Raw genomic sequence first — 19971 nt, 5'->3', positions numbered from 1 at the left:
GCGGGCTGTGGGGCCACTCAAGCCTGGGTCAAAGGCCAGTGCTGCCCTTTTCCAGATGTGAGGCCCAGATACTAAAGCTTAGCGTCATCGTTTACAAAGTGGGGTTGATCACAGTGCTATCATTGGACATTGTGGGAATCAGGTCCCAGTGCCTGTTGAGTGAGGAGCAGAATACTTGGCACATGGTGAGGGCACAGCGGGTGCTGGTTGTTATGATTGCTGTTATTGTGGCCTTTTCCATCTCATCGAGGAATTCAGTGTAATTCATAGCCCACCTCACTCCCCAAGCTGCAGGGGAGCAGAATGGCCTGTGGTTCCCCCGGGGCACCAAGCCAGCCCACTCTCACTACTGTGTCCTTGCTGCCCTCTGCCTGGGCAATCACCCCTCTTGTCTGTGTCTGTCTATCCCGCCAGACTCAGCTGAAACATCACCACCTTCTACCCAAGTGGTAGCTCCTCTTTGGGCTATGATTGTACGCAGTCCCCATTACTGCTCCCTCCATCCTGTGGCCCAGCAATCTGCTTCCTGGTCCTACCTCCTATCGGGTGTGAGCAGTGCGCTGTGGCTGCTTCTGCCCTGTGGCCCCAGCAGCCAGCACACGGTTGAGGCTCACTAAGCTAAATGAGTGGACTGAAGATGAGAAGGACAGTAAAGAGTGGGCCGGACTTGGGAACCAGGAGAAAGGCAGCCACTTGCTGCAGGGTAGGGGAGGCCCTAATAAGAAGCTCAGGCCAACACAGTCAGGGCCCCTTATAGAGAGACCAGGCCTTCGTGAGCTGGGAATTGGGTAGGGGCAGCCAATGGGTTTGGGCTGACCTGAAGTCCACCATGCCTGTCTTCTTCTCATCCAGCTTCTTTATCAGCTCCCTGATTTGGTACCGGTTCACAGGTACCTTGCTTTGCTGAGGAGGGAGGTGGAACATGTGAAGTTAATGGAGCCCTCTGCTCAGCAGCTCTTTACCAGGCCTCCATCTCTCTCTCTCACTCTCACACACACACGTACATAGATACACACACGTGCACACACACACAATGCCTCCCTCTTCTTAGGACCATGGATGACAGCTGAGGGCTCAGAGGAGACTGAACCCACAGTATGGAGGGATAGGAAGAAGCCCGGCCTAGGGGTCATTGCCCAGACTCCAGAGGGTCTCTCTTCTCTGAGGAGCAATAAGGGTGAAGGAGACCAGAGGTCAGTGAAGTAGGTGGCCCTGGGGTGGACAGGAACTGTCCTTTGTAGCATGGTGAAATTCATTCTCTTTTCCTATTCTCTAGTTCTGGCTGGCCCTCTTCACCACGGGCCTGGGTACTGAATGGCCATCTGTCTTAGTCTGGGACCCAGTTGGACCTTCCCTTCGTGAGTCCTGTTATTGCAGGGCCCAGCTCCCTTCTAGGGCTGCTCTGAGGGCCCTCCTTAAGTCTGTATCTCAGGGGGCCTTCAGCACCTCATCACCTGGGTTGAGGAACATGGGGTTTCTGGCACAATGGCCAAAGGTAGAAATATTGGGTGTTTGGGATGTGGTCTCACTCCCTTTCTTATCTGCCCAGTAAGCAAACACAATGGGGAGAAAGAGCTACAAGAAGAAGAATATGTATCTTCAGGTAGCATCTTGGCTCAGAGGATGACTCTCAGCAGGGGTGTTGAGGGAGGTCTGAGGTTTCCCTCCTGGCCCAGATAAATGAGGTGAGCTGCTCACAGCCAATCCCAGGAGGCCCTATGAAGCACTTTCTCTCTCTCTCACACACACAAACACACTCATGCACGCACAGCATCGGGGGTCAACACACCTGTAACATCGCTTTCCGAAACTCCCCTACAGGCATCTTCATCATTCCACGAGGGCTCAAACTCTTGAAGAAGTCCAAGGCTGTGATCTTTTGCTGTTCCACATAGCTCTGCGAGAAGTAGGAAACACCAGGAGTAAACACGTGACCTTATAACCACTCTAACAACCCCTCACCAGCTGCCAAAGGGTAACCCGAGCTCCCAGACATAGAAAGGCTGAGGAGATGGTAAGAAGGCTTGAGTCTCCCATATCTTATAAAAAAAAAAAAAAAAATTTTTTTTTTTAATAAGATATCTTAGCAGTTGTTTAATATCAAGAGCCCTGCGTGGGCCGAGGCACAGCAGCATTGCATGTCATGATAGTTCTTGTGTGCTTGCCCAGTTTTGAGTTGCCCCCACCTGCCACTGAGCAAAGTCTCCATGCCATTCTAAAGGTGGGAGCATTGAAGTCAATGCTGTGAAGGTCCTACAGGATCAAGGGAATAAAGACTGGTGGTCATATTTACATATCATATTTAGTTTTGAAGATGCTACACTGATGGTGGGTGAGCTCTTATGAGCTTAGAGATCAAAAGACCAAATCACAACCATGTACTTATCATACCTTGTGATGGGTTGGACAGATGCAAAGAATTCATGAAATTCTCATAGTTCTCACACAAGTGCTTATATGGAGACATACCTTGTTAGGATGTTTAAGATATAATATTTCATTTTTTTTCATTTAAAGATGGACCACTGCCATTGAGTTGATTCCGACTCCTAGCGACCCTATAGGACAGAGTACAACTGCCCCCAGAGAGTTTCCAAGGAGCACCTGGAGGATTCAAACTGCTGACCTTTTGGTTAGCAGCTGTAGCTCTTAACCACTACGCCACAAAGGTTTCCCATTTAAAGATATTACCTATTAATTGTAGGATGATTTTAGATTAGTAGAAAAAGAAGAATAACCCTTAAATCCAATCCCATCACTCAGAGCTTACATCTGGTTGTGTATTCTTTTATCTATTTATCTGAACCATCTTTCTTTTGCAATACTGATTTATAAAAGTTATCTATACTGTATTAGTACATCGTGAATACCTAAAATATTCTTTTGGAGTCCTTTTTTAGTGTCTTCTTATTTCTCTTCCCACTCTCAAAAGACCTCAGGCAAGGCTCTGCTGTACTGATATATACTCCTGTAGATAACCTTATTGTTGTTGTTGTGTGCTATCCAGTTGATTCTGACTCATAGTGACCCTATATAACAGAGTAGAACTGCTCCACAGGGTTTCCTGGGCTAATCTTTATGGGAGATCACTAGGTCTTTTCTCCCTTGGAACCTCTGATGGGTTCAACTGTTGACCTTTTGGTCAGCAGCTGAGCACTTAACTATTGCCCCACCTTGAGTAGGGCTCCTTGCAGATGCCCTACTCACATGGAATCCTCAGGGGTCATTCCCTAGTCCTCTGCTCTTGTTCCCCACCCCTGCCTTCCTGGAGCATACTTGACTCTCGCCCTTCTGGGATGAGCCCCAAGCCTACATGTCCAGTTCTCTTTCAGCAGCTGTTGGACAGTTCATGCTGACACCACACTGGCACCTCCATCCAACATATCCAAAGTGAACCTCATTTGGCTGAGTTCTACAAGCTGTACTGACTGCCATGGTGGACACTGTGGGTGAGCCCTCAACCCCACTCCAGTTCCTCACAGCAGAGGCTGGAAAGCTAAAAATGGACACTTTCCAAGTCCCCTTGCTGCTGGGGTTTGGAGTAGGATGGGTCCGGTCAAGCAGTGTGTGAGACGTACACGTGAGACAGTTGTGGGAAGCTGCAAGGGTGGGTAATTTGTGGTTGTGCAGCTTCCTGTTTATGGCAGAAGCAGCAGCCATCTTGACAACCTATTTCGGGTGTTTTGCAAACCAAGTTTCCCCTTGGTCCCAGCTGAGGTTATCTTACCTGTAAAAATACTTGATACCCCTTTGCCTTTTAGAACTTAGACACAATATGCTAGAACGCCTCTCTTTGGTCCTGCAATCTGAGGCACAGAGCAGACCAGTCAGGGCCAGGGAGCAGACCGAGGGGCTCAGGCACTGCAGAATCTGCATTTGCACAGCAGCATCCCTGTCCCTGGTCTGCAACCATGGGGGGCTCCGCACTGCCACCGCGTGGAGAGAGGCCAGTGGTGGAGAACACCAGACCTGGGTTTGGGAGCTGCTCTGCGAGGTGATCACATTAGATGGGCTCTGACAGCCCTTTCAGCTCTAGTATGCTCTGGTTTTTTATTTCCACTGTTACGTCTTCCTCCTGTGCTTCCCAGAGACAATCTAACAAAAGACTGTAGCCAGTCCAGGTTACCTCAAGAGATAAAGGACTTGAGAGTCCCTCTTTAACTGAAACCACCACAGGGGTGTCTAAGCATCCTCACCAGCTGTTGGAAGAGTCGGAGTTTATTGGGTGCTTATTATGAGCCCTGGCAGTGCAATGGTTAAGCACTTGGCTGCCAACTGAAAGGTTGGTGGTTTGAACCCACCTTGTGGCTCCACTGGGGAAAGACTGGCAATCTGCTTCTGTAAAGAGTACAGCCTAGGAAACCCAATGGGGCAGTTCTACTCTGTCACATTGAGTTGCTATGAGCCAGAATCTACTTGACAGCACCTAACACATAACAAAAATTATATACCAGGCATGGTTCTAAGCACTTTGCATACATTACCTAATGTAATTTTCACAGCAACCCTATTATGGTGGATGCTACTGTGATCCCCTTTTTACAGGTGAAGAAACTGAAGTACAGAGTGCTTCAGTGACTTGCCCTCGGTTGGTCATACATTTAGCAAGTGGAGGAACCTGGGTAGTAGACTCCATCCTGTTCCAGACCCTCCCGCTTCCAACAGCTCTCAGCTTTTCCCTTCCTCTGGGAGTGGAGAAGCACTGTGAAGAAGTCTGGAATCCACAGGGAACATTCTGTGTCTGCAGTCCAGGGAACTGCTATGTTTCTTGGCAGAGAGGATAGTACAGATCCTTTGGGGAGGGGACACTCTGGGTGGCAGATTTGGCGCTAAAGGTCAGCTTTCCCCGAGGGGTCTGAGAGGAAGGCCGAAGCTCACCTGGATCAGTTTCATGGGGTTCGTGCACAAGAGGATGTTTTTCTTGCTGGAGAGGCCTTGCACTGACTTGTAGATCACGTCCAGCTGGGGGTGAAGGGCACATACCCCATCCAGAATTTTCACGAACTGCTCAGACACCAGCACATTCTGGGGGAGAGGGGAGAGGGGACCCGTCACGGGGGGTGGGCCTTGCCTTTGTGCCATTTTCCTGCCTAGGCCAGCGGGCACCCCCTTCCACCCCAGCCAAAGTCAGAGTGTGTCGTCCTTTCTTGTTTGTCCTGCTGTGCTGCTTCTAGGTTTTTCAGAGCTTCTGATTTGCCTTGTCAGTTTCTTTCATGATTTTGATCAGATGTTTTAATCAAGTGCTGGTGGCTTGTTACACACTGTCAGCTCAGCTCTGCTTCCAGACGGTGACCGTAAGTGCCTATATGTGACAGATATGTTACAACTATGGAGTTGCAACTGGTCTTTAAACAAATATTCTGAAACGTCCATATCTACGTGAGTGTTTTTCTTCTGAGCAGGTGCCCTGGGAAGAAGACCCTTTATTCCAACAATCCCGTCATGGTTCAAGACGAATTGGGAACTCTCTTTTGGAAGTGCCCTCAGAGCTGGCTTATAGGCCACAGGAGAAAACATGCCCTGTGAAAGAAAGAGTTCAGCCCAACTTGGCTCAACCAACTCGATCAACTCGCTTCGTTCCTTTGATGTGGTTCTGGGTAGCTTTTGGCTTTTCAAAAAATTAAACCTAGACTTACGGGTTCAAGAACTACCCCCTTCGTAGACATTCTAGAGAGAGTTCTAGAAGCATCTACAATGGAGGAATTCCCACACTGTTTAGAGTTATGGCAGCAGAGTTGACAAAAGGGAAGGAAAGGGTAGTTGAGACCTCTTTCTTCTGGTAGGCTTGTTATGTGGCATGTGATCACAGCTCATGGCTCTATGTGCCATCTAGTGCCGAAACAGCACCATTTCTAAAGCTTCCCCAAACACACCAAGGCAGTGCCTGGGTCTGTGCCTTCCAGCCTGCACTGCAGGGAAAGAAGCAAATGCCACCAAAATCTGGACTCCTGTCCGAGGCAGGGTGGAGTTGGGGCCAGGTAGCATCCTGGGTGCAAAGTCAGAGCTGTAGGAGTAGGGTGGGGAGAGTGTCTCAGAGGAGAAAGACCCATGAGTGGGGGCGAGGAGGAGGAGGTTAGAGGACAAGGTAAAAAGAAAAGCAAGTCCTTTTTGTAATGTTTTATAATCTGTGGCAAATATAAATTCAAATTTTACTCACCGTTCAGTTCTAAGGAGCTTGAATTTAAGTATTCAGAATATCACTGATATTGCAAGGCACTAAAATCGTATTAACAAAACATCATATTCATGTATGTAAAAACACGTAGAAAGGCTTTAACACCATACCTTTACAGAACTCCAGTACCCTACAGTACGAGGTAGAAGCCCTGGGTTTACTCCTTGTTGTGTTTCTCACTTGCTGTGTGGTCCTAGTCAAATGACCGAACCTCTCTGTTTCAGGTTCCTCATATGTGAAATGGAAAAATGAGGAAAAGTACTTGACCCACCTCTCAGAGTAGGATCAAATGAGATGACATATAAAAAAATCACTTTCGTGGAAAATGTATAAAAATTGTAGATAAGCACAGGGTATGATTGTTATACAAGCTACCACTTCTGAGATTAGTCAGGTTCATTGTGCCAAGAGTATCTGGCAGGAGTCTGAAGTCACCTCCTTGGGTTTTCCACCTTCATTAAGTCATTTTCACCATCAAATACTACTCTGAGTACAATAGGCCAAGTCATGAAATGAAAATACAAGAATGTATATTCTTTAATACCCATATTCTAAAATTTTGTGATTCTGGAACAATTGTGAGATCCAGGACCACCCATCAGCAAAGCTGACTGTAAATGAAATCTTTTTTGGGGTTCTCCTGCCTTCCGAGTTGGTGTCTCCTTATTTTTCTTCTCATGCCCACTCTCAGAAGGTGTTCATGTGTTGGGATCCCAGGATGTAATAAATTATTTCACACTGTCATTAACTAAATGGCTACTCCCTCTGAATGGACCCCTGGAGAAGGCACAGTTGTACCAAAAGGAGTGACTTTTTCAGGGAGCATGTGTGGGAGGGCCTGTGGGGGGTAGAGGTGCTGGCACGGCAGACATAGAGTGGCATGGTAGCTGCCTCGCTCTCTGATGTGAGCCACTGCCATTTAATTACTTACAGAAATGTCTAGCTCTTCCATCTTGGATTTAGGGTTCCTCTTGATGGATGTGATAAGTAAAACAGCCCCCTCCATTGTCAGAGGGTTCAGGAAAAGCTGTGGGAGGAGGGATAAGACAGGAGGAGGCTGAGATGGGGCCAGGAGAGGCTGGCTGAGGTCGTGGCTTTATTTTTTCCCACCAAACCATAATCTTTGTCTTCCTCCCGGACTTCTCTGTAAGCACTTATCTCCTCATCCGTCTGTTCGTTCATTCATCTGTCCACCCATCCATTCATCCATCTATCCATCTGTCCACCCAGCCACCTGTCTATCTCACTGCTCATTCTTTTATCCAACAAACATTAATGGGGGCCTGTCCTGTGCCCACCACTGGGTTAAGCACTGAGGGACACAAGCAGTCATGACAAGGTCCGGCCCTTAGGTAGCTTACATTTGAGCGGGAGAGACAGGCAAGCAAGAAAAAAATGTCAGTCTCTTTTCTCTGAGTTACACCTGGCCCCACTCTACCCAGGCTGGGGCTCTCCCAGCTCTCCTGGTCTGCGCATGCTCTGTGCACCAGCCCGAATCTGATTTCCTCCTGTCACCTTGCCAGTTCTGAGGTGGCCATCCTCTCTGATGGCTGGCTCATCTTCACTGATTCCTAACTCCCATTCTTCTTCCACCAGGAACCCCTTGTCTGTGGTCCCCATGTAACACCCCCACCACGAAGGAGAAGGAGTTGCAGTGGAAAGCCAGGTGTAACCTGAGCAAGTCACAGAGCCTCAGTTTTCTCATCGGACAAATGGAGCTAATAGAGCCCACTTTGTAGGTTTGGGCAATGAGTAATGAGGCAAATCACTTGGCTCATGGTAGGAGCCCCAGAAAGGGGAACTTTTAACAGAAAACCTCATCCTTCACCTGTTTTCCCACTGCTCAGAAGCTTTCATATTATCAATTGGCATCTGTAAGCAAATTAATTTACAATGAAATAGGCATTCATACATTCATTTAATAAATATTCATGGAGACCTGGTGGCACGCTGGTTAAGAGCCTGGCTGCTGACCAAAAGGTCAGCAGTTTGAATCCACTACCAGCTCCTTGGAAACCCTGTGGGTCAGTTCTACTCTGTCCTATAGGGTCTCTATGAGGCGGAAGTGACTTGATGGCAACAGGTTTGGTTTTGGAGCATCTTTTATACGTAAAGCACTATGCTAGTGCCAGTGGTATAATAACGAGCAAAACCAAACACAATCTTTGTTCTTATGAAGCTTTCACACTATGGAGGTTTCAGACAGGAACCAAATAGTCACTCAAATGAGAGTGTCATTAGCAGGTGCAGTCAGTTCTGTGTGAATGAAGTGAGCGTGGTTCTTGATAGCAGAGAGCCTAGACTGAGGATTCCACGGGGTTCCCGAGGAATAGCAGCTTGGGCCGTGCTCCGAAGCAGAGAGGTAATTAAAGCTAGTGGAGGGAATGAAGGGACAGAAAGCACTCAGGCTGAGGAAGCAGCGTGACAAAGACCCCTGGTAGGAAGAAGGAGATGAAAGACCAGTGAGGCCTTGTGTGGAGAGCAGAGAGCATGGGGTCAACTGAGACTAGAGAGGCATGCAGGGGTCAGAGAATTGGACTTGAGCAACAGGAAGCCATGGGAAGTTTTAAGCTGGAACGTGGGGTGGGAGGTGCGGGGGGTCAGCTTTGTGGTCACAAAGCATGCTCTGGCTGCAGGGAGAAGACCCTGGAGGTGGCCCAGATGTAAGGAAGGAAGACGGGTTAGGAGATGACAGCAGGGCACCAGGTGACAGACGAGGGTGACATAGAGTTTACAGCAGAGAGTCAAGAATATAGGCGTATAGAAAGGACGAGATAGGTTTTCCTGAGGATTCTGTCTGCAATATCCAGCCCCATCACCCTGCTGTCTCCACTCCACCGAGCGCACGCGCACACACACACACACACACACACACGTGCACACTCAATGGCCTGTTCCCAGCTTAGGTAAAGACTGTACTTTCAGAACTTTGAGGCTTTCATTGGACTCCAGTCCTCTGCTGATCTTGGCAGCTCCATCATTGGTAATGTCATTGCTGTTGAGATCTAGGTAGGCCAGGGAGTTGTTGAGTTTGAGGACCTCCCCTATGGCCTGAGCCCCGTCGTTGCCAAATCCATTCATGGAGAGGTCCAGTGTCTTCAGGGTCACATTAGCCTCCAGAGAGAGGGGAGAACAGTACGAGCATCAGAGTTGCATGTGGCTCCTCCACCCACGCTGGCCCCGATTCTATCCCCTGCCTGCGTCCTGACTGGGCTCTCAGTGGTCCCTGGGAGAGGCACGTGGGCCAGATCTTTCCAGATCCCTCCCAGTTGGGCTCAGAGTCCCAAGTACAGGGACTCCTTTGTGTGTTGGTCATTCCCTACCCCCTAATCAAACTGCCCTCTTGAGGTGCCCCCAAAGATGCCTCCCCAGCCGCACAGGGTGAATTTACTTGGGTAGGATTTATACTAAACTATAAAGTGTATCCAGGAATCGTGGAAGAGAGAGCAACAATATGAAAAGCAATTGATAAGAGCTTAGTATGCCCTCGTCAAGGGTGACCATGAGGAGCAGAGTCAGGATGACGAGGATGGGGGTGCCCTGGGCATCCTCACCAGGGCTCAAAACTTCACTCCCAAAGGGCGTCTTACCCGGAGACCGTTGCACAGGGCCACAGCTCCCCGCGTACGGATGTGATTCCAGCTCAGATCCAGCACCTGAAGCCCTACATTGAGGGCTGTAAGGAGGGGGAGTCATTTTAGCATCCCCTGCATCCCAAAGAACCGAGTCTCAGAGTTCACAGAAGTCCATGACATTGAGACAAAGATTGCCCAATGATCAGGCAAAGTAAAATAGTGAGGTACTATTTTTCTCAGTTATTAATTTAAACACAAAAGTGTTAGATGATCTCCAACACTGGCAAAGATGTAAAAATACTCATATTGCAGGTGACAAGTAAATTGGTAGAATCTGTTTGGCAAATATCTGGTCACAGGTATTTTCTCATTAAAATGTGCGTGCCCTGGAATAATGGACCACAACTACCATGGCCTCCACCAGACTGAGTCCAGTACAACTGGATGGCGCCCGGCTACCACAACTGACTGCTCTGACGGGGATCACAATCGAGGGTCCTGGACAGAGCTGGAGAAAAACGTAGAACAAAATTTTAACTCACAAAAAAAGACCAGACTTACTGGCCTGAGAGAGATGGGAGAAACCCCAAGAGTATGGCCCCTGGACACCCTTTTAGCTCAGTAATGAAGTCACTCCTGAGGTTCACCCTTTAGCCAAGATTAGACAGGCCCGTAAAACAAAACAAGACTAAAGGGGCACACCAGCCCAGGGGCAAGGACTAGAAGGCAGGAGGGGACAGGGGAAAAAAAAAAATGCGCATGCCCTATCATCCATCAGTATCACCTCTGAGACCGCACTTGAAGGAGACAATGTGGAATATGGGAAGTGCTCCACGCCTGTAGGTATTTACCACAGCGTCACTTATAAAAGGAGCATTTGTGACTCCCAGAGGAAGGGGTAAGTTGTACTTTTTTTCTCCAGTTGCTGTTGCATCAGCTCTGACTCATGACAATCCCATGTGTGTCAGAGTAGAACTGTGCTGCTGTAGGCTGCTGACTGAAAAACTGGAGGTTCGAGTCCACCCAAGAGATGCCTTAGAAGAAAGTCCTGATGATCCAGTTCTGTAAAATTAGCCATTGAAAACCCTACAGAGCACAGTTCTACTGATACACACGGGATCACCATGAGCTGGAATGGGATGGCTGGTAACTGGTTTAAGGGCTAAGCATGTAAAACATGGAGCCCTGCTGGTGCACTGCTTATGCATTCAGCAGCTAACCAAAAAAGGTCGGCAGTTCAAATCCACCAGACGCTCATTGTTACTTTTATCTGAGGGCGAGCTATTATGCTGAGGACATCCTTGGAAGGAGAGGCTAAGGCACCTTTGAGCCATTACTGAATGGGAGGACTCGCCTTCAGGCCTCAGGTCGGGGAGAAATGTATTCTATTTATTTTGTTTCATTTCATTTTATTTACAGTGTATGGTGTACCCAGGATCTTGTTTCTTTTTCACCCACCAGGATGTACTTATAGTAAAGTGCACAACATCTTATATTCATTTTGAACAAACTTTCTTCTGTCTTCTCTATCCCTCCAACCCCTTCCTACTTCCTTCCCTCCCCCCGCCATTTACCCGTATTTCGTCTTCTCTGCCAATCACCTCACTTAAGTTATACCTTTCACACTTGCATCTTTTAGTAAATGGCCATAAAATTTAACTTTTAATTCTCATCTCACTACTTTCTAGCTGATGCCCTCGGAGGTTACTTATCCTCCCCTTACTTCCTGGTCTTTAAGATGGTGATATTAACCTGTATAGGGCTTTTGTGAAGACCGATGTAAAATCGTCTATAATGGTGCTTGTCATGTACCGTCCTACCGATACCAGCGGCCAGTGAGTCAGTTCCAACTCACGGCGACCCCATGTGCCTCAGAGTAGAACTGCGCTCCATAGGGTTCTTAGTGGCTGATTTTGCAGAAGTAGATCACCAGGCCTTTCTTCTGAGGTGCCTATGGGTGGACTTGAACCTCCAACATTTTGGTTAGCAGCCAAATACATTAGCCTGTTGCCCCATCCAGGGACCCCTGCCTGTCATGGTAATCAATAAATAGCAGCTTTAATAATAATAAAAATATTTCTAAAAGCTGCATGTATAAGCATGTATAGTAGGGTTATATGCCAAGCCCAAGCCAAGCCCATTGCCGTCGAGGCGATTCTGACTGATAGCGACCCTATAGGACAGAGTAGAACTGCCCCATAGAGTTTCTAAGGAGTGGCTGGTGGATTCGAACTGCCAGCCTTTTGATTGGCAGCCACAGCACTTAACCACTATGCCACCAGGGTTTCCAAGGGTTATATAACCACATTAAAATAGAATGTGCTCTATCTCAGTTTACATTTATGACCTCAGTTTTCAAGTGGAGACTCAAACCGCCCAGTAATTCTTCTATATTTTCCTTAGTGCATTTGCTCCTTCGCTCCTAAATGCTCTTTTATAACTTCTCTCCCCTCAAATCTGTCAACCTCCACCCCACTCTCAGCTAAGGATCTTACCTTGCATTTCACTGTGAGAATAGCAGCAGTACAATGGGAGGGTCCTTGGCTTTCCAACAAGGAATCTACCAACCTACCTGCACCTGTACCCACTCTTGGCCTCCTACTCTTCCAGTGAATGTACTGTCCCGCCTGCTCTCCAAGGGCACCCCTCCATCTGGTTCTGGACACCGTTGCCTCCAGTCTTTTCATGGACTTTGCTCTTGTCCTCAGTGACCTTCTCTCTCTTCTGCATCATCAGTTTCTTCTTCTTTCATTGATTTTTTTTTTTCATATTAGCATCTTCACACTTAAAATCCCTCCCTGTACTCGATGGTACTCTGCTATCACCCCCTCATCTTTCTGTTCCAGCCCTCTTAGCGAGACTTCTGGAAAGACTTGCCTATGTTGCTGAGTCCACATCTTTGCATCCTATTTTCAACTTAACCAACTCCAGGTGGATTTCCACGCTCATCTACTTCCCTAAAATACTGCTTGTCAAGGTCATCAGTGATCTCCATGTTGCCAAATCCTGAGGCCACTTTTCTGTCCTCATCTGACCCCTAAGTAGCATTTGACACAGCTGGTCACATTCTCTGCCTTGAAGTACTTCTTTGATACCTCACTTTCCTGGTTTTCCTCCTACTCCTCAGGCTTCTCCTTCTCTTCTGTGAGCCCTAAAAATGTTGGAGTGACCCAGGGTTTGGTGCTATGGCTACTCACTCAGCTCTGTGTCTAAATGACCTCATCTTGTTCCATGGTTTTAAATACTTCTGTATGCCTAGGACTCCCAAACTTGTGTCTCTAGTCCAGACCTCTTTGCCAGATCTAAACTCATGTAGCAAGCTATCTACCTGACATTTCCATATGGGTGTCAAATGGGCATCACAGTCATTACATGGCCAAAATGGAGACCTTGATTTATAACTCCTGTCCCTCTGTACCTGTTACCTGAGTTTTCCCCATTTAAGTAAAAGATACCACCACCCAACTAGTAGCTGAAGCAAAATAGCCATGAGTCAATCTTTATTTTTCCCTTTCTCTCATTCTTCACATCAGCAAGTCCTTTTAGACTTACCTCTAAATTCACCCACTCTTTCTATCACCACCTCCACCTTTAGTCTAAGCTATTATCATGTCTTGCCTGAACTTCCACAATAGCCTCTGAATCTGTCTCCCTTCTTCAATTCTTGTCTTTCGGCGCATTCTTCATACAGCAGACAGAGTAGTCCTTCTAGAATGCAAATCAAGCCACATGACCCCTCCCACCTAACATCCTCCAATGACTTCTGACACATGAATAATAAAATCCAAACTCTGTTCCTGCCATGGCCCATGAAGCCTGACACAATCCCAGGCCCCTCCGTGACCGCATCCCCCTCTTGTATCCTCCCTGTCCACTCTGCTGTAGCCACACTGTCTGTCCCCCATGTTTCTCAAACTTGCTAAGCTCTGCTCTTTCCACTTGGAATGCTTTGACTCTAGAATTCAGCGTGGTTGTTTCCTTTTTGTTCTCCAAGTCTCAGCGAAGAGCCACCTTCCGTGTGGGGTTTTCCTACACTATCCTGTCTAAATTAGCTCTGGTGGTTCAGTGCTAGAGTTCTTGCCTCCCACGTGGGAGATCTGGGTTTGCTTGCTGGCCAGTGCACCTCATTTGCGGCCACCACCCATCTATCAGTGAAGGCTTGCGTGTTGCTGTGATGCTGAACAGGTTTTAGTGGAGCTTTCAGACTAAGATGGGCTAGGAAGAAAGCCCTGCTGATCGGTTTCCAAAAATCAGCCAATGAAAACCGTATGCATCACAACGCTCCAACCTGCAACCAATCGTGGGGATGGCAGAGCACCAGGCAGCAATTCGTTTTGTTGTGCACGAGGTTGCCATGAGTCCGGGGCCAACTCTACGGCACCTAACAAGAGCCCTCCTACCGGCTCATAGCATTCCCCTCATTTCTTTAGGAAAGAACACTTGTTTCTACCTTTTTGAAAATCTTTTATAGCAGTGCTGCAAGGAACCTTTCTGCATATCACTCTGTGTATGGCTGACAACTTCTCTGAGGCATGTGAAGGAAAACTGCAGGATCATAGGATACATGTATTTTCAATTTTACTAAATACTGTCAAGTTGCTCTCCAAAGTGCCTTTCCCTAGAAGCTTGTGAATATTCTTATTTCTTCACAGCGCCCACAGTGTTTGATATTCACTGGCGTTAAGATTTCTGCAGCTTTAGTAGGTAAGGGGAATCTTCCTTTAGTTTACATTTCTCAATTACTAAAGAGGCTGGGCATTTGGGTGTCTTCTTTTGCTATCAGTATGATTTGACTATTGGGGTACTTAGCATTGTCTAATTGATCTATAGGATTTTTTAAACCAGTATTTTGAACCCTAGTCTTTTAAGTCCTACAAATGGTGCAAATATCTTCTCCCTGACTGTTGTGTACCTTTTAACCTTGTCCATGGTGTCTTTTATCATACGTAAATTTAAAATTTATTGTTGTCAAATATAGGAATCATTTTTGTTATAGTTTATGCTTGCTGTGCCACATTTAAGGTTCCTGGGTAGCACAAACCATTTGCCTTCCACTATTAACCTAAAGGTTTGCAATTTGAACCCACCTAGCGGTGCCTTGGAAGAAAGTCCTGGCAATTAGCTTCCATAAAGTTTGTTGTGCACTTCAACAGTTGTCATCAAGTCAGTTTCTATTCATAGCAGCCCCTGTGTGCAGAGTAGAACTGTGCTCCATAGGGTTTTCAAGGCTGTGACCTTTTGGAAGGAGATCACCAGGCCTTCCGAAGAGCCTCTGAGTGGGTTCAAACCACCAACGTTTGGGCTAGTAGTTGAGCACTTAACCATTTATGCCACTCAGGGAGAGTCAAGGAAACCCCATGGACTGGTTCCCCATGGACTGGTTCTACTCTGTAGCACATGGGGTCGCCATGAGTCAGAATTGACACGATGGCCGTGGGTTTTTGGTTTTGTGCTGCGTTTAATAATCCTGAGCCTTCCTGAGTTAGTCCTGGTTATTTCTCTGTATGTTCTTCTCATCATTTTAAAGTTTAACTTCCCACATCCGGTGCTGAATCCATTTAAAATGTATCTTGGGTGCAGTTCCCATAACTTTTATAATCTGAACATCCAATAATAAAAGAAGAAGGAAAAGAAGCAGCAGCAGGAGCTCTGACAAGGGATCCTCCCCAAGTCCCTCCCATCTGCTGGCCTGCTCTCTGTGGGGGAGACTTACCCAGCATCTGTCCCAGCTGTTCTCCTCCCTTATCAGAGAACTGATTGTGACTCAGGTCCAGTTTCTTAATTCGATAATTGGACTGAAGAAACAGTGGTAAGGGAGATTGTTTTTCTCTTCTGTCTGCAAACATCTCACTTATCTCAGGCAGCACGATGAAGGGCTCCCATATACCAAAAGTTATATGAGCTAGGGTGCTAAGACTGAAGGCAATTTCCCATTATTTTTCTTATTCATTATTTATTCAACTGTTGATGGCCGCTGGGCGAATTTAGTTCCATCTGAACAGGCCCACCACTTACTGTGGCTTTTGCAAGGAACAGCAGATCCAAACACTTACCAGCTCCCCTGAACCATGCCAGTGGCCACACTTCACTGTGCCCACACAGCCACCAGGACCTCCACCCCAGGTCTCCCAGGGATCTTCCCATTGGACTCGGCTGCGCCCCTGGCTTCTTACCGACATGGCTTGGCAGAACAATACTGCGGATTCTTCTTTGAAGTTATTTCCTGCAGCGAGGGAGGTATATTAGCAATGCACTCCAGACTAGGCTCCCCTTCCCCACCCGGATCCAGCCCTGCCAGTCTCTTCCCTTGGAACAATCAGATGAGAAAACAGTGGCAAGCGTTCAAAGCAAATGTTTCATGGTCACAGAGAAACCAGGAGAAAAAAGACAACAATTTACCATCTCCTTTAATTTCTCTTCTGTCTCTGTCAGGACTGCCCAGGAAGTTCGAGGAGCTGGTACATTGTACCCTTGGCATACATGGCAGCACCAACTCCTAGCCTAGTGCCTAAAGTCTGTACCATTATAGAAAATGCTAATACAACATCGCAGCAGCAGGGCCAGGACTAGGGTGAGGAGAGGAAGGCCCTTGCCATGGGTGTAAAATTTAAGGAATGCCAAAACTCAGTAGTCCAGATAAAGAATTTTTTAATGCAGCATTATTAAAAATAAAAAATAATGTAAAAACTCGGATAAACACAATTTGAAATAAAGACAGAATCTGACCCTGCAACTTGCCTAAGTAGGTCTTGCTCACTTTACCCCAATCTTATTCCTCTCAGATTCTGTTTTTATTTAAATTTTTGGTATTTTGTTCATCATGATTTTTTTTTAAGTTTTAAAAAATTTTTATTGTGGTGAAATAAATGAATCAAAACATCTCAACCATTCTTACACGTGCAGTCCAATGATTCATTGAACATCCTGTATGACAATTCATCATCTTGTACGACAATCACACTGTTTCCAAATTTTTTCATCGCCATTACCGAAAGCTCTCTATTGCTTAAGTAATACCGCCCCCTTCCGCTTCCCTCACCCAGCTAATCACTCATAAACTTTGGTCTCCATGTATTTGCCTATTCTGAATATTTTATGTAATATTCGTCCTTTGTCTGACTTTTTTCATTCAGTATAATGTTTTCAAGGTTCATCCATGTCATAGCATGCATCAGAACTTTATTTCTCTTTATAGTCGAATAATGTTTCATTGAATGGGTATAACACATTTTATTTATCCATTCATCTGTTGATGGACAATTGGTTTTTCTTTTACCTTTTGGCTATTGTCATTAATGCTGCAGTGGACACTGGGGTACAAGTCTCTGTTTGCATCCCTGCTTTTGGAATTGCTGGGAGTGAAATTGCTGGGTCATGAGGTAGTTGCTGTGTGTTGGAATCGACTGGATGGTAACGGGTTTAAGGTAGTTTAACTCTTTCAGGACTGCCAAACTGTTTTCCATCGCGGTTGCACCATTTTACAAGCCCAACAGCAGTGGACAATGGTTCTTGCCAATACTTATTATTTTCTGTTTTTCTGATCATAGCCATCCTAGTGGGTATGAAGTAGTATTTCATTGTGATTTTGATTTGCATTTCCCTAATGACTAATGACGTGGAGCATCTTTTCATGTGCTTATTGGCCATTCATCATGTATTTTTACATTAATTTTGATTTTAAATATATTACATTAAGATATCACTTATCTTAATTACTGAGTTATCCAGCACCCCCTTACATTCTGAACCGAGGCAAGTGCCTCACTGCCTTCACCTTCCTGCCAGTCTTGCTCCCTGCTAAGCAGTCTAAAGGAATGGTGATTTCTGGGTAATAAATGACAGAGCCTTGTCCTCAAATTTCTTCTCTGAACCCTGAAAAGAGCAAACTGTAGAAGTTCTCAGGGAAAATGAAATCAAAACTCATTCATTTATCTTTACCTGAGGGGTTTTTGCAAGTTGCTCTAGAGTTCAAGAGATCCACCTTTACCCAGGTAATTTTTATAATACTTTCAAATTAAGGCATTGTATTTGAAAATCTAGCTTTACTGGGTGGTGGCGGTGGTGGTGGGTTGGAGGCTTTCTTTTAAATGGTGGTTTCTTAAAAGGCAGAAAGGAAAGGGCAATGGTTAAAAACGCAGTTAACCTGATAACAGACCAGCAGACCTTTGCCAAATCTTTCCCACATGCCACTAGCTCTGTGAGAACAGAGACCATTGCTTAACGATCTTTGTATCTCTAGCACCTAAACAGCACTTGGCACATGACAAAAAGGCGCTCGATAAATGCTTGCTGAGTGAATGAATGAATAAATAAATAGATTCATCTATGAAAACACAAATACTTCTTTGGCTGTGTCTGGTACCAGTGCAGTTACAATGAGATAATAAGTTAGTCAATGCACAAAATGAGATAAGTTATTCAAATTATTGTGCTTACAGCAGTGGTTACAAATAGTGCAGGGCTGGCTATACGAGAATCATCTGGGAAGTTTGACAAGGTACAGATTCCCAGATTTCCCCCCCCTAAAGATTCTGGTTCTGCAGCTGGGATAGGGCTGGGTAATTTGTATTTTTACAAAGAGCTGTTAGCATTATGTCAACATTATGTTAGAAGTCTTAGCTAATGCAACTAAAATCAGTCATTAGGAGTTATAAATATTAGAAGAGAAGAGCAACACTCTCTCATTGTCTGCAGACATCATAACCTACATAAATAATACAAGAGAATTAACTACAAAATGTTAGCACTAATAAGGTAATTCAATAAGTGGCTAGATAAAGGATCAATGTACAAAAATTAATACCTTTCAGACATACCAGTTATAACCAGTTAGAAAATGCAATAGAAAAATATTCCATTCACGTAAGAATAAAATGTTAAAAGACCTAGAATTAACCTAATATGCAATATGCGAAACCTATATTGAACATAACAAAGACTTAAAGAAATAGAGAAGTTGGTGATTTGTTTCTCCATCTCGTTAAAGAATGTCATTGAGATTTGGATTGGAATTGCATTAAATGTATAGATCACTTTTGGTAGAACAGACATTTTTACAATGTTAAGTCTTCCTATCCATGAGCAAGGTACGTTTTTCCACTTATGTAAGTCTCTTGGTTTCTTGCAGAAGTGTACTGTAGTTTTCTTTGTATAAGTCTTTTACATCTCTGGTAAGATTTATTCCTAAGTATTTTATCTCCTTGGGGGCTACTGTAAATGGCATTGGTTTGGTGATTTCCTCTTCGAAGTTCTTTTTGTCGGTGTAGAGGAATCCAACTGATTTTTGTATGTTTATCTTGTATCCCGATACTCTGCTGAACTCTTCTATTAGTTTCAGTAGTTTTCTGGAGGATTTCTTAGGGTTTTCTGTGTATAAGATCATGCCATCTGCAAATAGAGATACTTTTACTTCTTCCTTGCCAATCTGGATGCCCTTTATTTCTTTATCTAACCTAATTGCTCTGACTAGGACCTCCAACACAATGTTGAATAAGAGCAGTGATAAAGGGCATCCTTGTCTGGTTCCCGATCTCAGTGGGAATGCTTTCAGGCTCTCTCCATTTAGGGTGATGTTGGCTGTTGGCTTTGTATAAATGCCCTTTATTATGTTGAGGAATTTTCCTTCTATTCCTGTTTTGCTGAGAGTTTTTATCATGAATGGGTGTTGAACTTTGTCAAATGACTTTTCTGCATCAATTGATAAAATCATGTGATTCTTGTCTTTTGTTTTATTTATGTGGTGGATTACATTAATTGTTTTTCTAATGTTGAACCATCCCCGCATACCTGGTATGAATCCCACTTGGTCATGGTGAATTATTTTTTTGATATGTTGTTGAATTCTATTGGCTAGAATTTTGTTGAGGATTTTTGCATCTACATTCATGAGGGATATAGATCTATAATTTTCTTTTCTTGTGGTGTCTTTACCTGGTTTTGGTATCAGGGATATGGTGGCTTCATAGAATGAGTTTGGTAGTATTCTTTCCTTTTCTGTGCTCTGAAATACCTTTAGTAGTAGTGGTGTTAACTCTTCTCTGAAAGTTTGGTAGAACTCTGCAGTGAACCCCTCCGGACCAGGGATTTTTTTGTTGTTGTTGGGAGTTTTTTGATTACCTTTTCAATCTCTTCTTTTGTTATGGGTCTATTTAGTTGTTCTACCTCTGTTTGTGTTAGTTTAGGTAGGTGGTGTGTTTCTAGGAATTCATCCATTTCTTCTAA

General features: G+C 45.3%; 1 protein-coding gene across 1 annotated transcript in view; it reads right to left on the bottom strand.

Moving 5' to 3' along the window:
* Positions 1-539: 539 nt before the first annotated feature.
* The window catches only part of LRRC74A (leucine rich repeat containing 74A), a 41582-nt gene continuing 22150 nt past the window's right edge, over positions 540-19971 (bottom strand). Inside the window, exons 6-14 of the mRNA XM_049897539.1 lie at positions 15924-15973; positions 15464-15545; positions 9766-9851; positions 9095-9289; positions 7107-7202; positions 4879-5025; positions 1790-1897; positions 818-903; positions 540-696 (exon numbers count right to left, since the gene is read on the bottom strand). Coding sequence (XP_049753496.1) covers positions 540-696; positions 818-903; positions 1790-1897; positions 4879-5025; positions 7107-7202; positions 9095-9289; positions 9766-9851; positions 15464-15545; positions 15924-15973 — 1007 coding nt within the window. The remainder of the gene's footprint in view (positions 697-817; positions 904-1789; positions 1898-4878; positions 5026-7106; positions 7203-9094; positions 9290-9765; positions 9852-15463; positions 15546-15923; positions 15974-19971) is intronic.

The sequence above is a fragment of the Elephas maximus genome, chromosome 10 (assembly GCF_024166365.1).
Source record: "Elephas maximus indicus isolate mEleMax1 chromosome 10, mEleMax1 primary haplotype, whole genome shotgun sequence".
In the NCBI taxonomy this organism is placed as follows: Eukaryota; Metazoa; Chordata; class Mammalia; order Proboscidea; family Elephantidae; genus Elephas; species Elephas maximus.
Note: the sequence above shows the minus strand (reverse complement) of the source record. Positions and strands in the feature narration are given on the sequence as shown.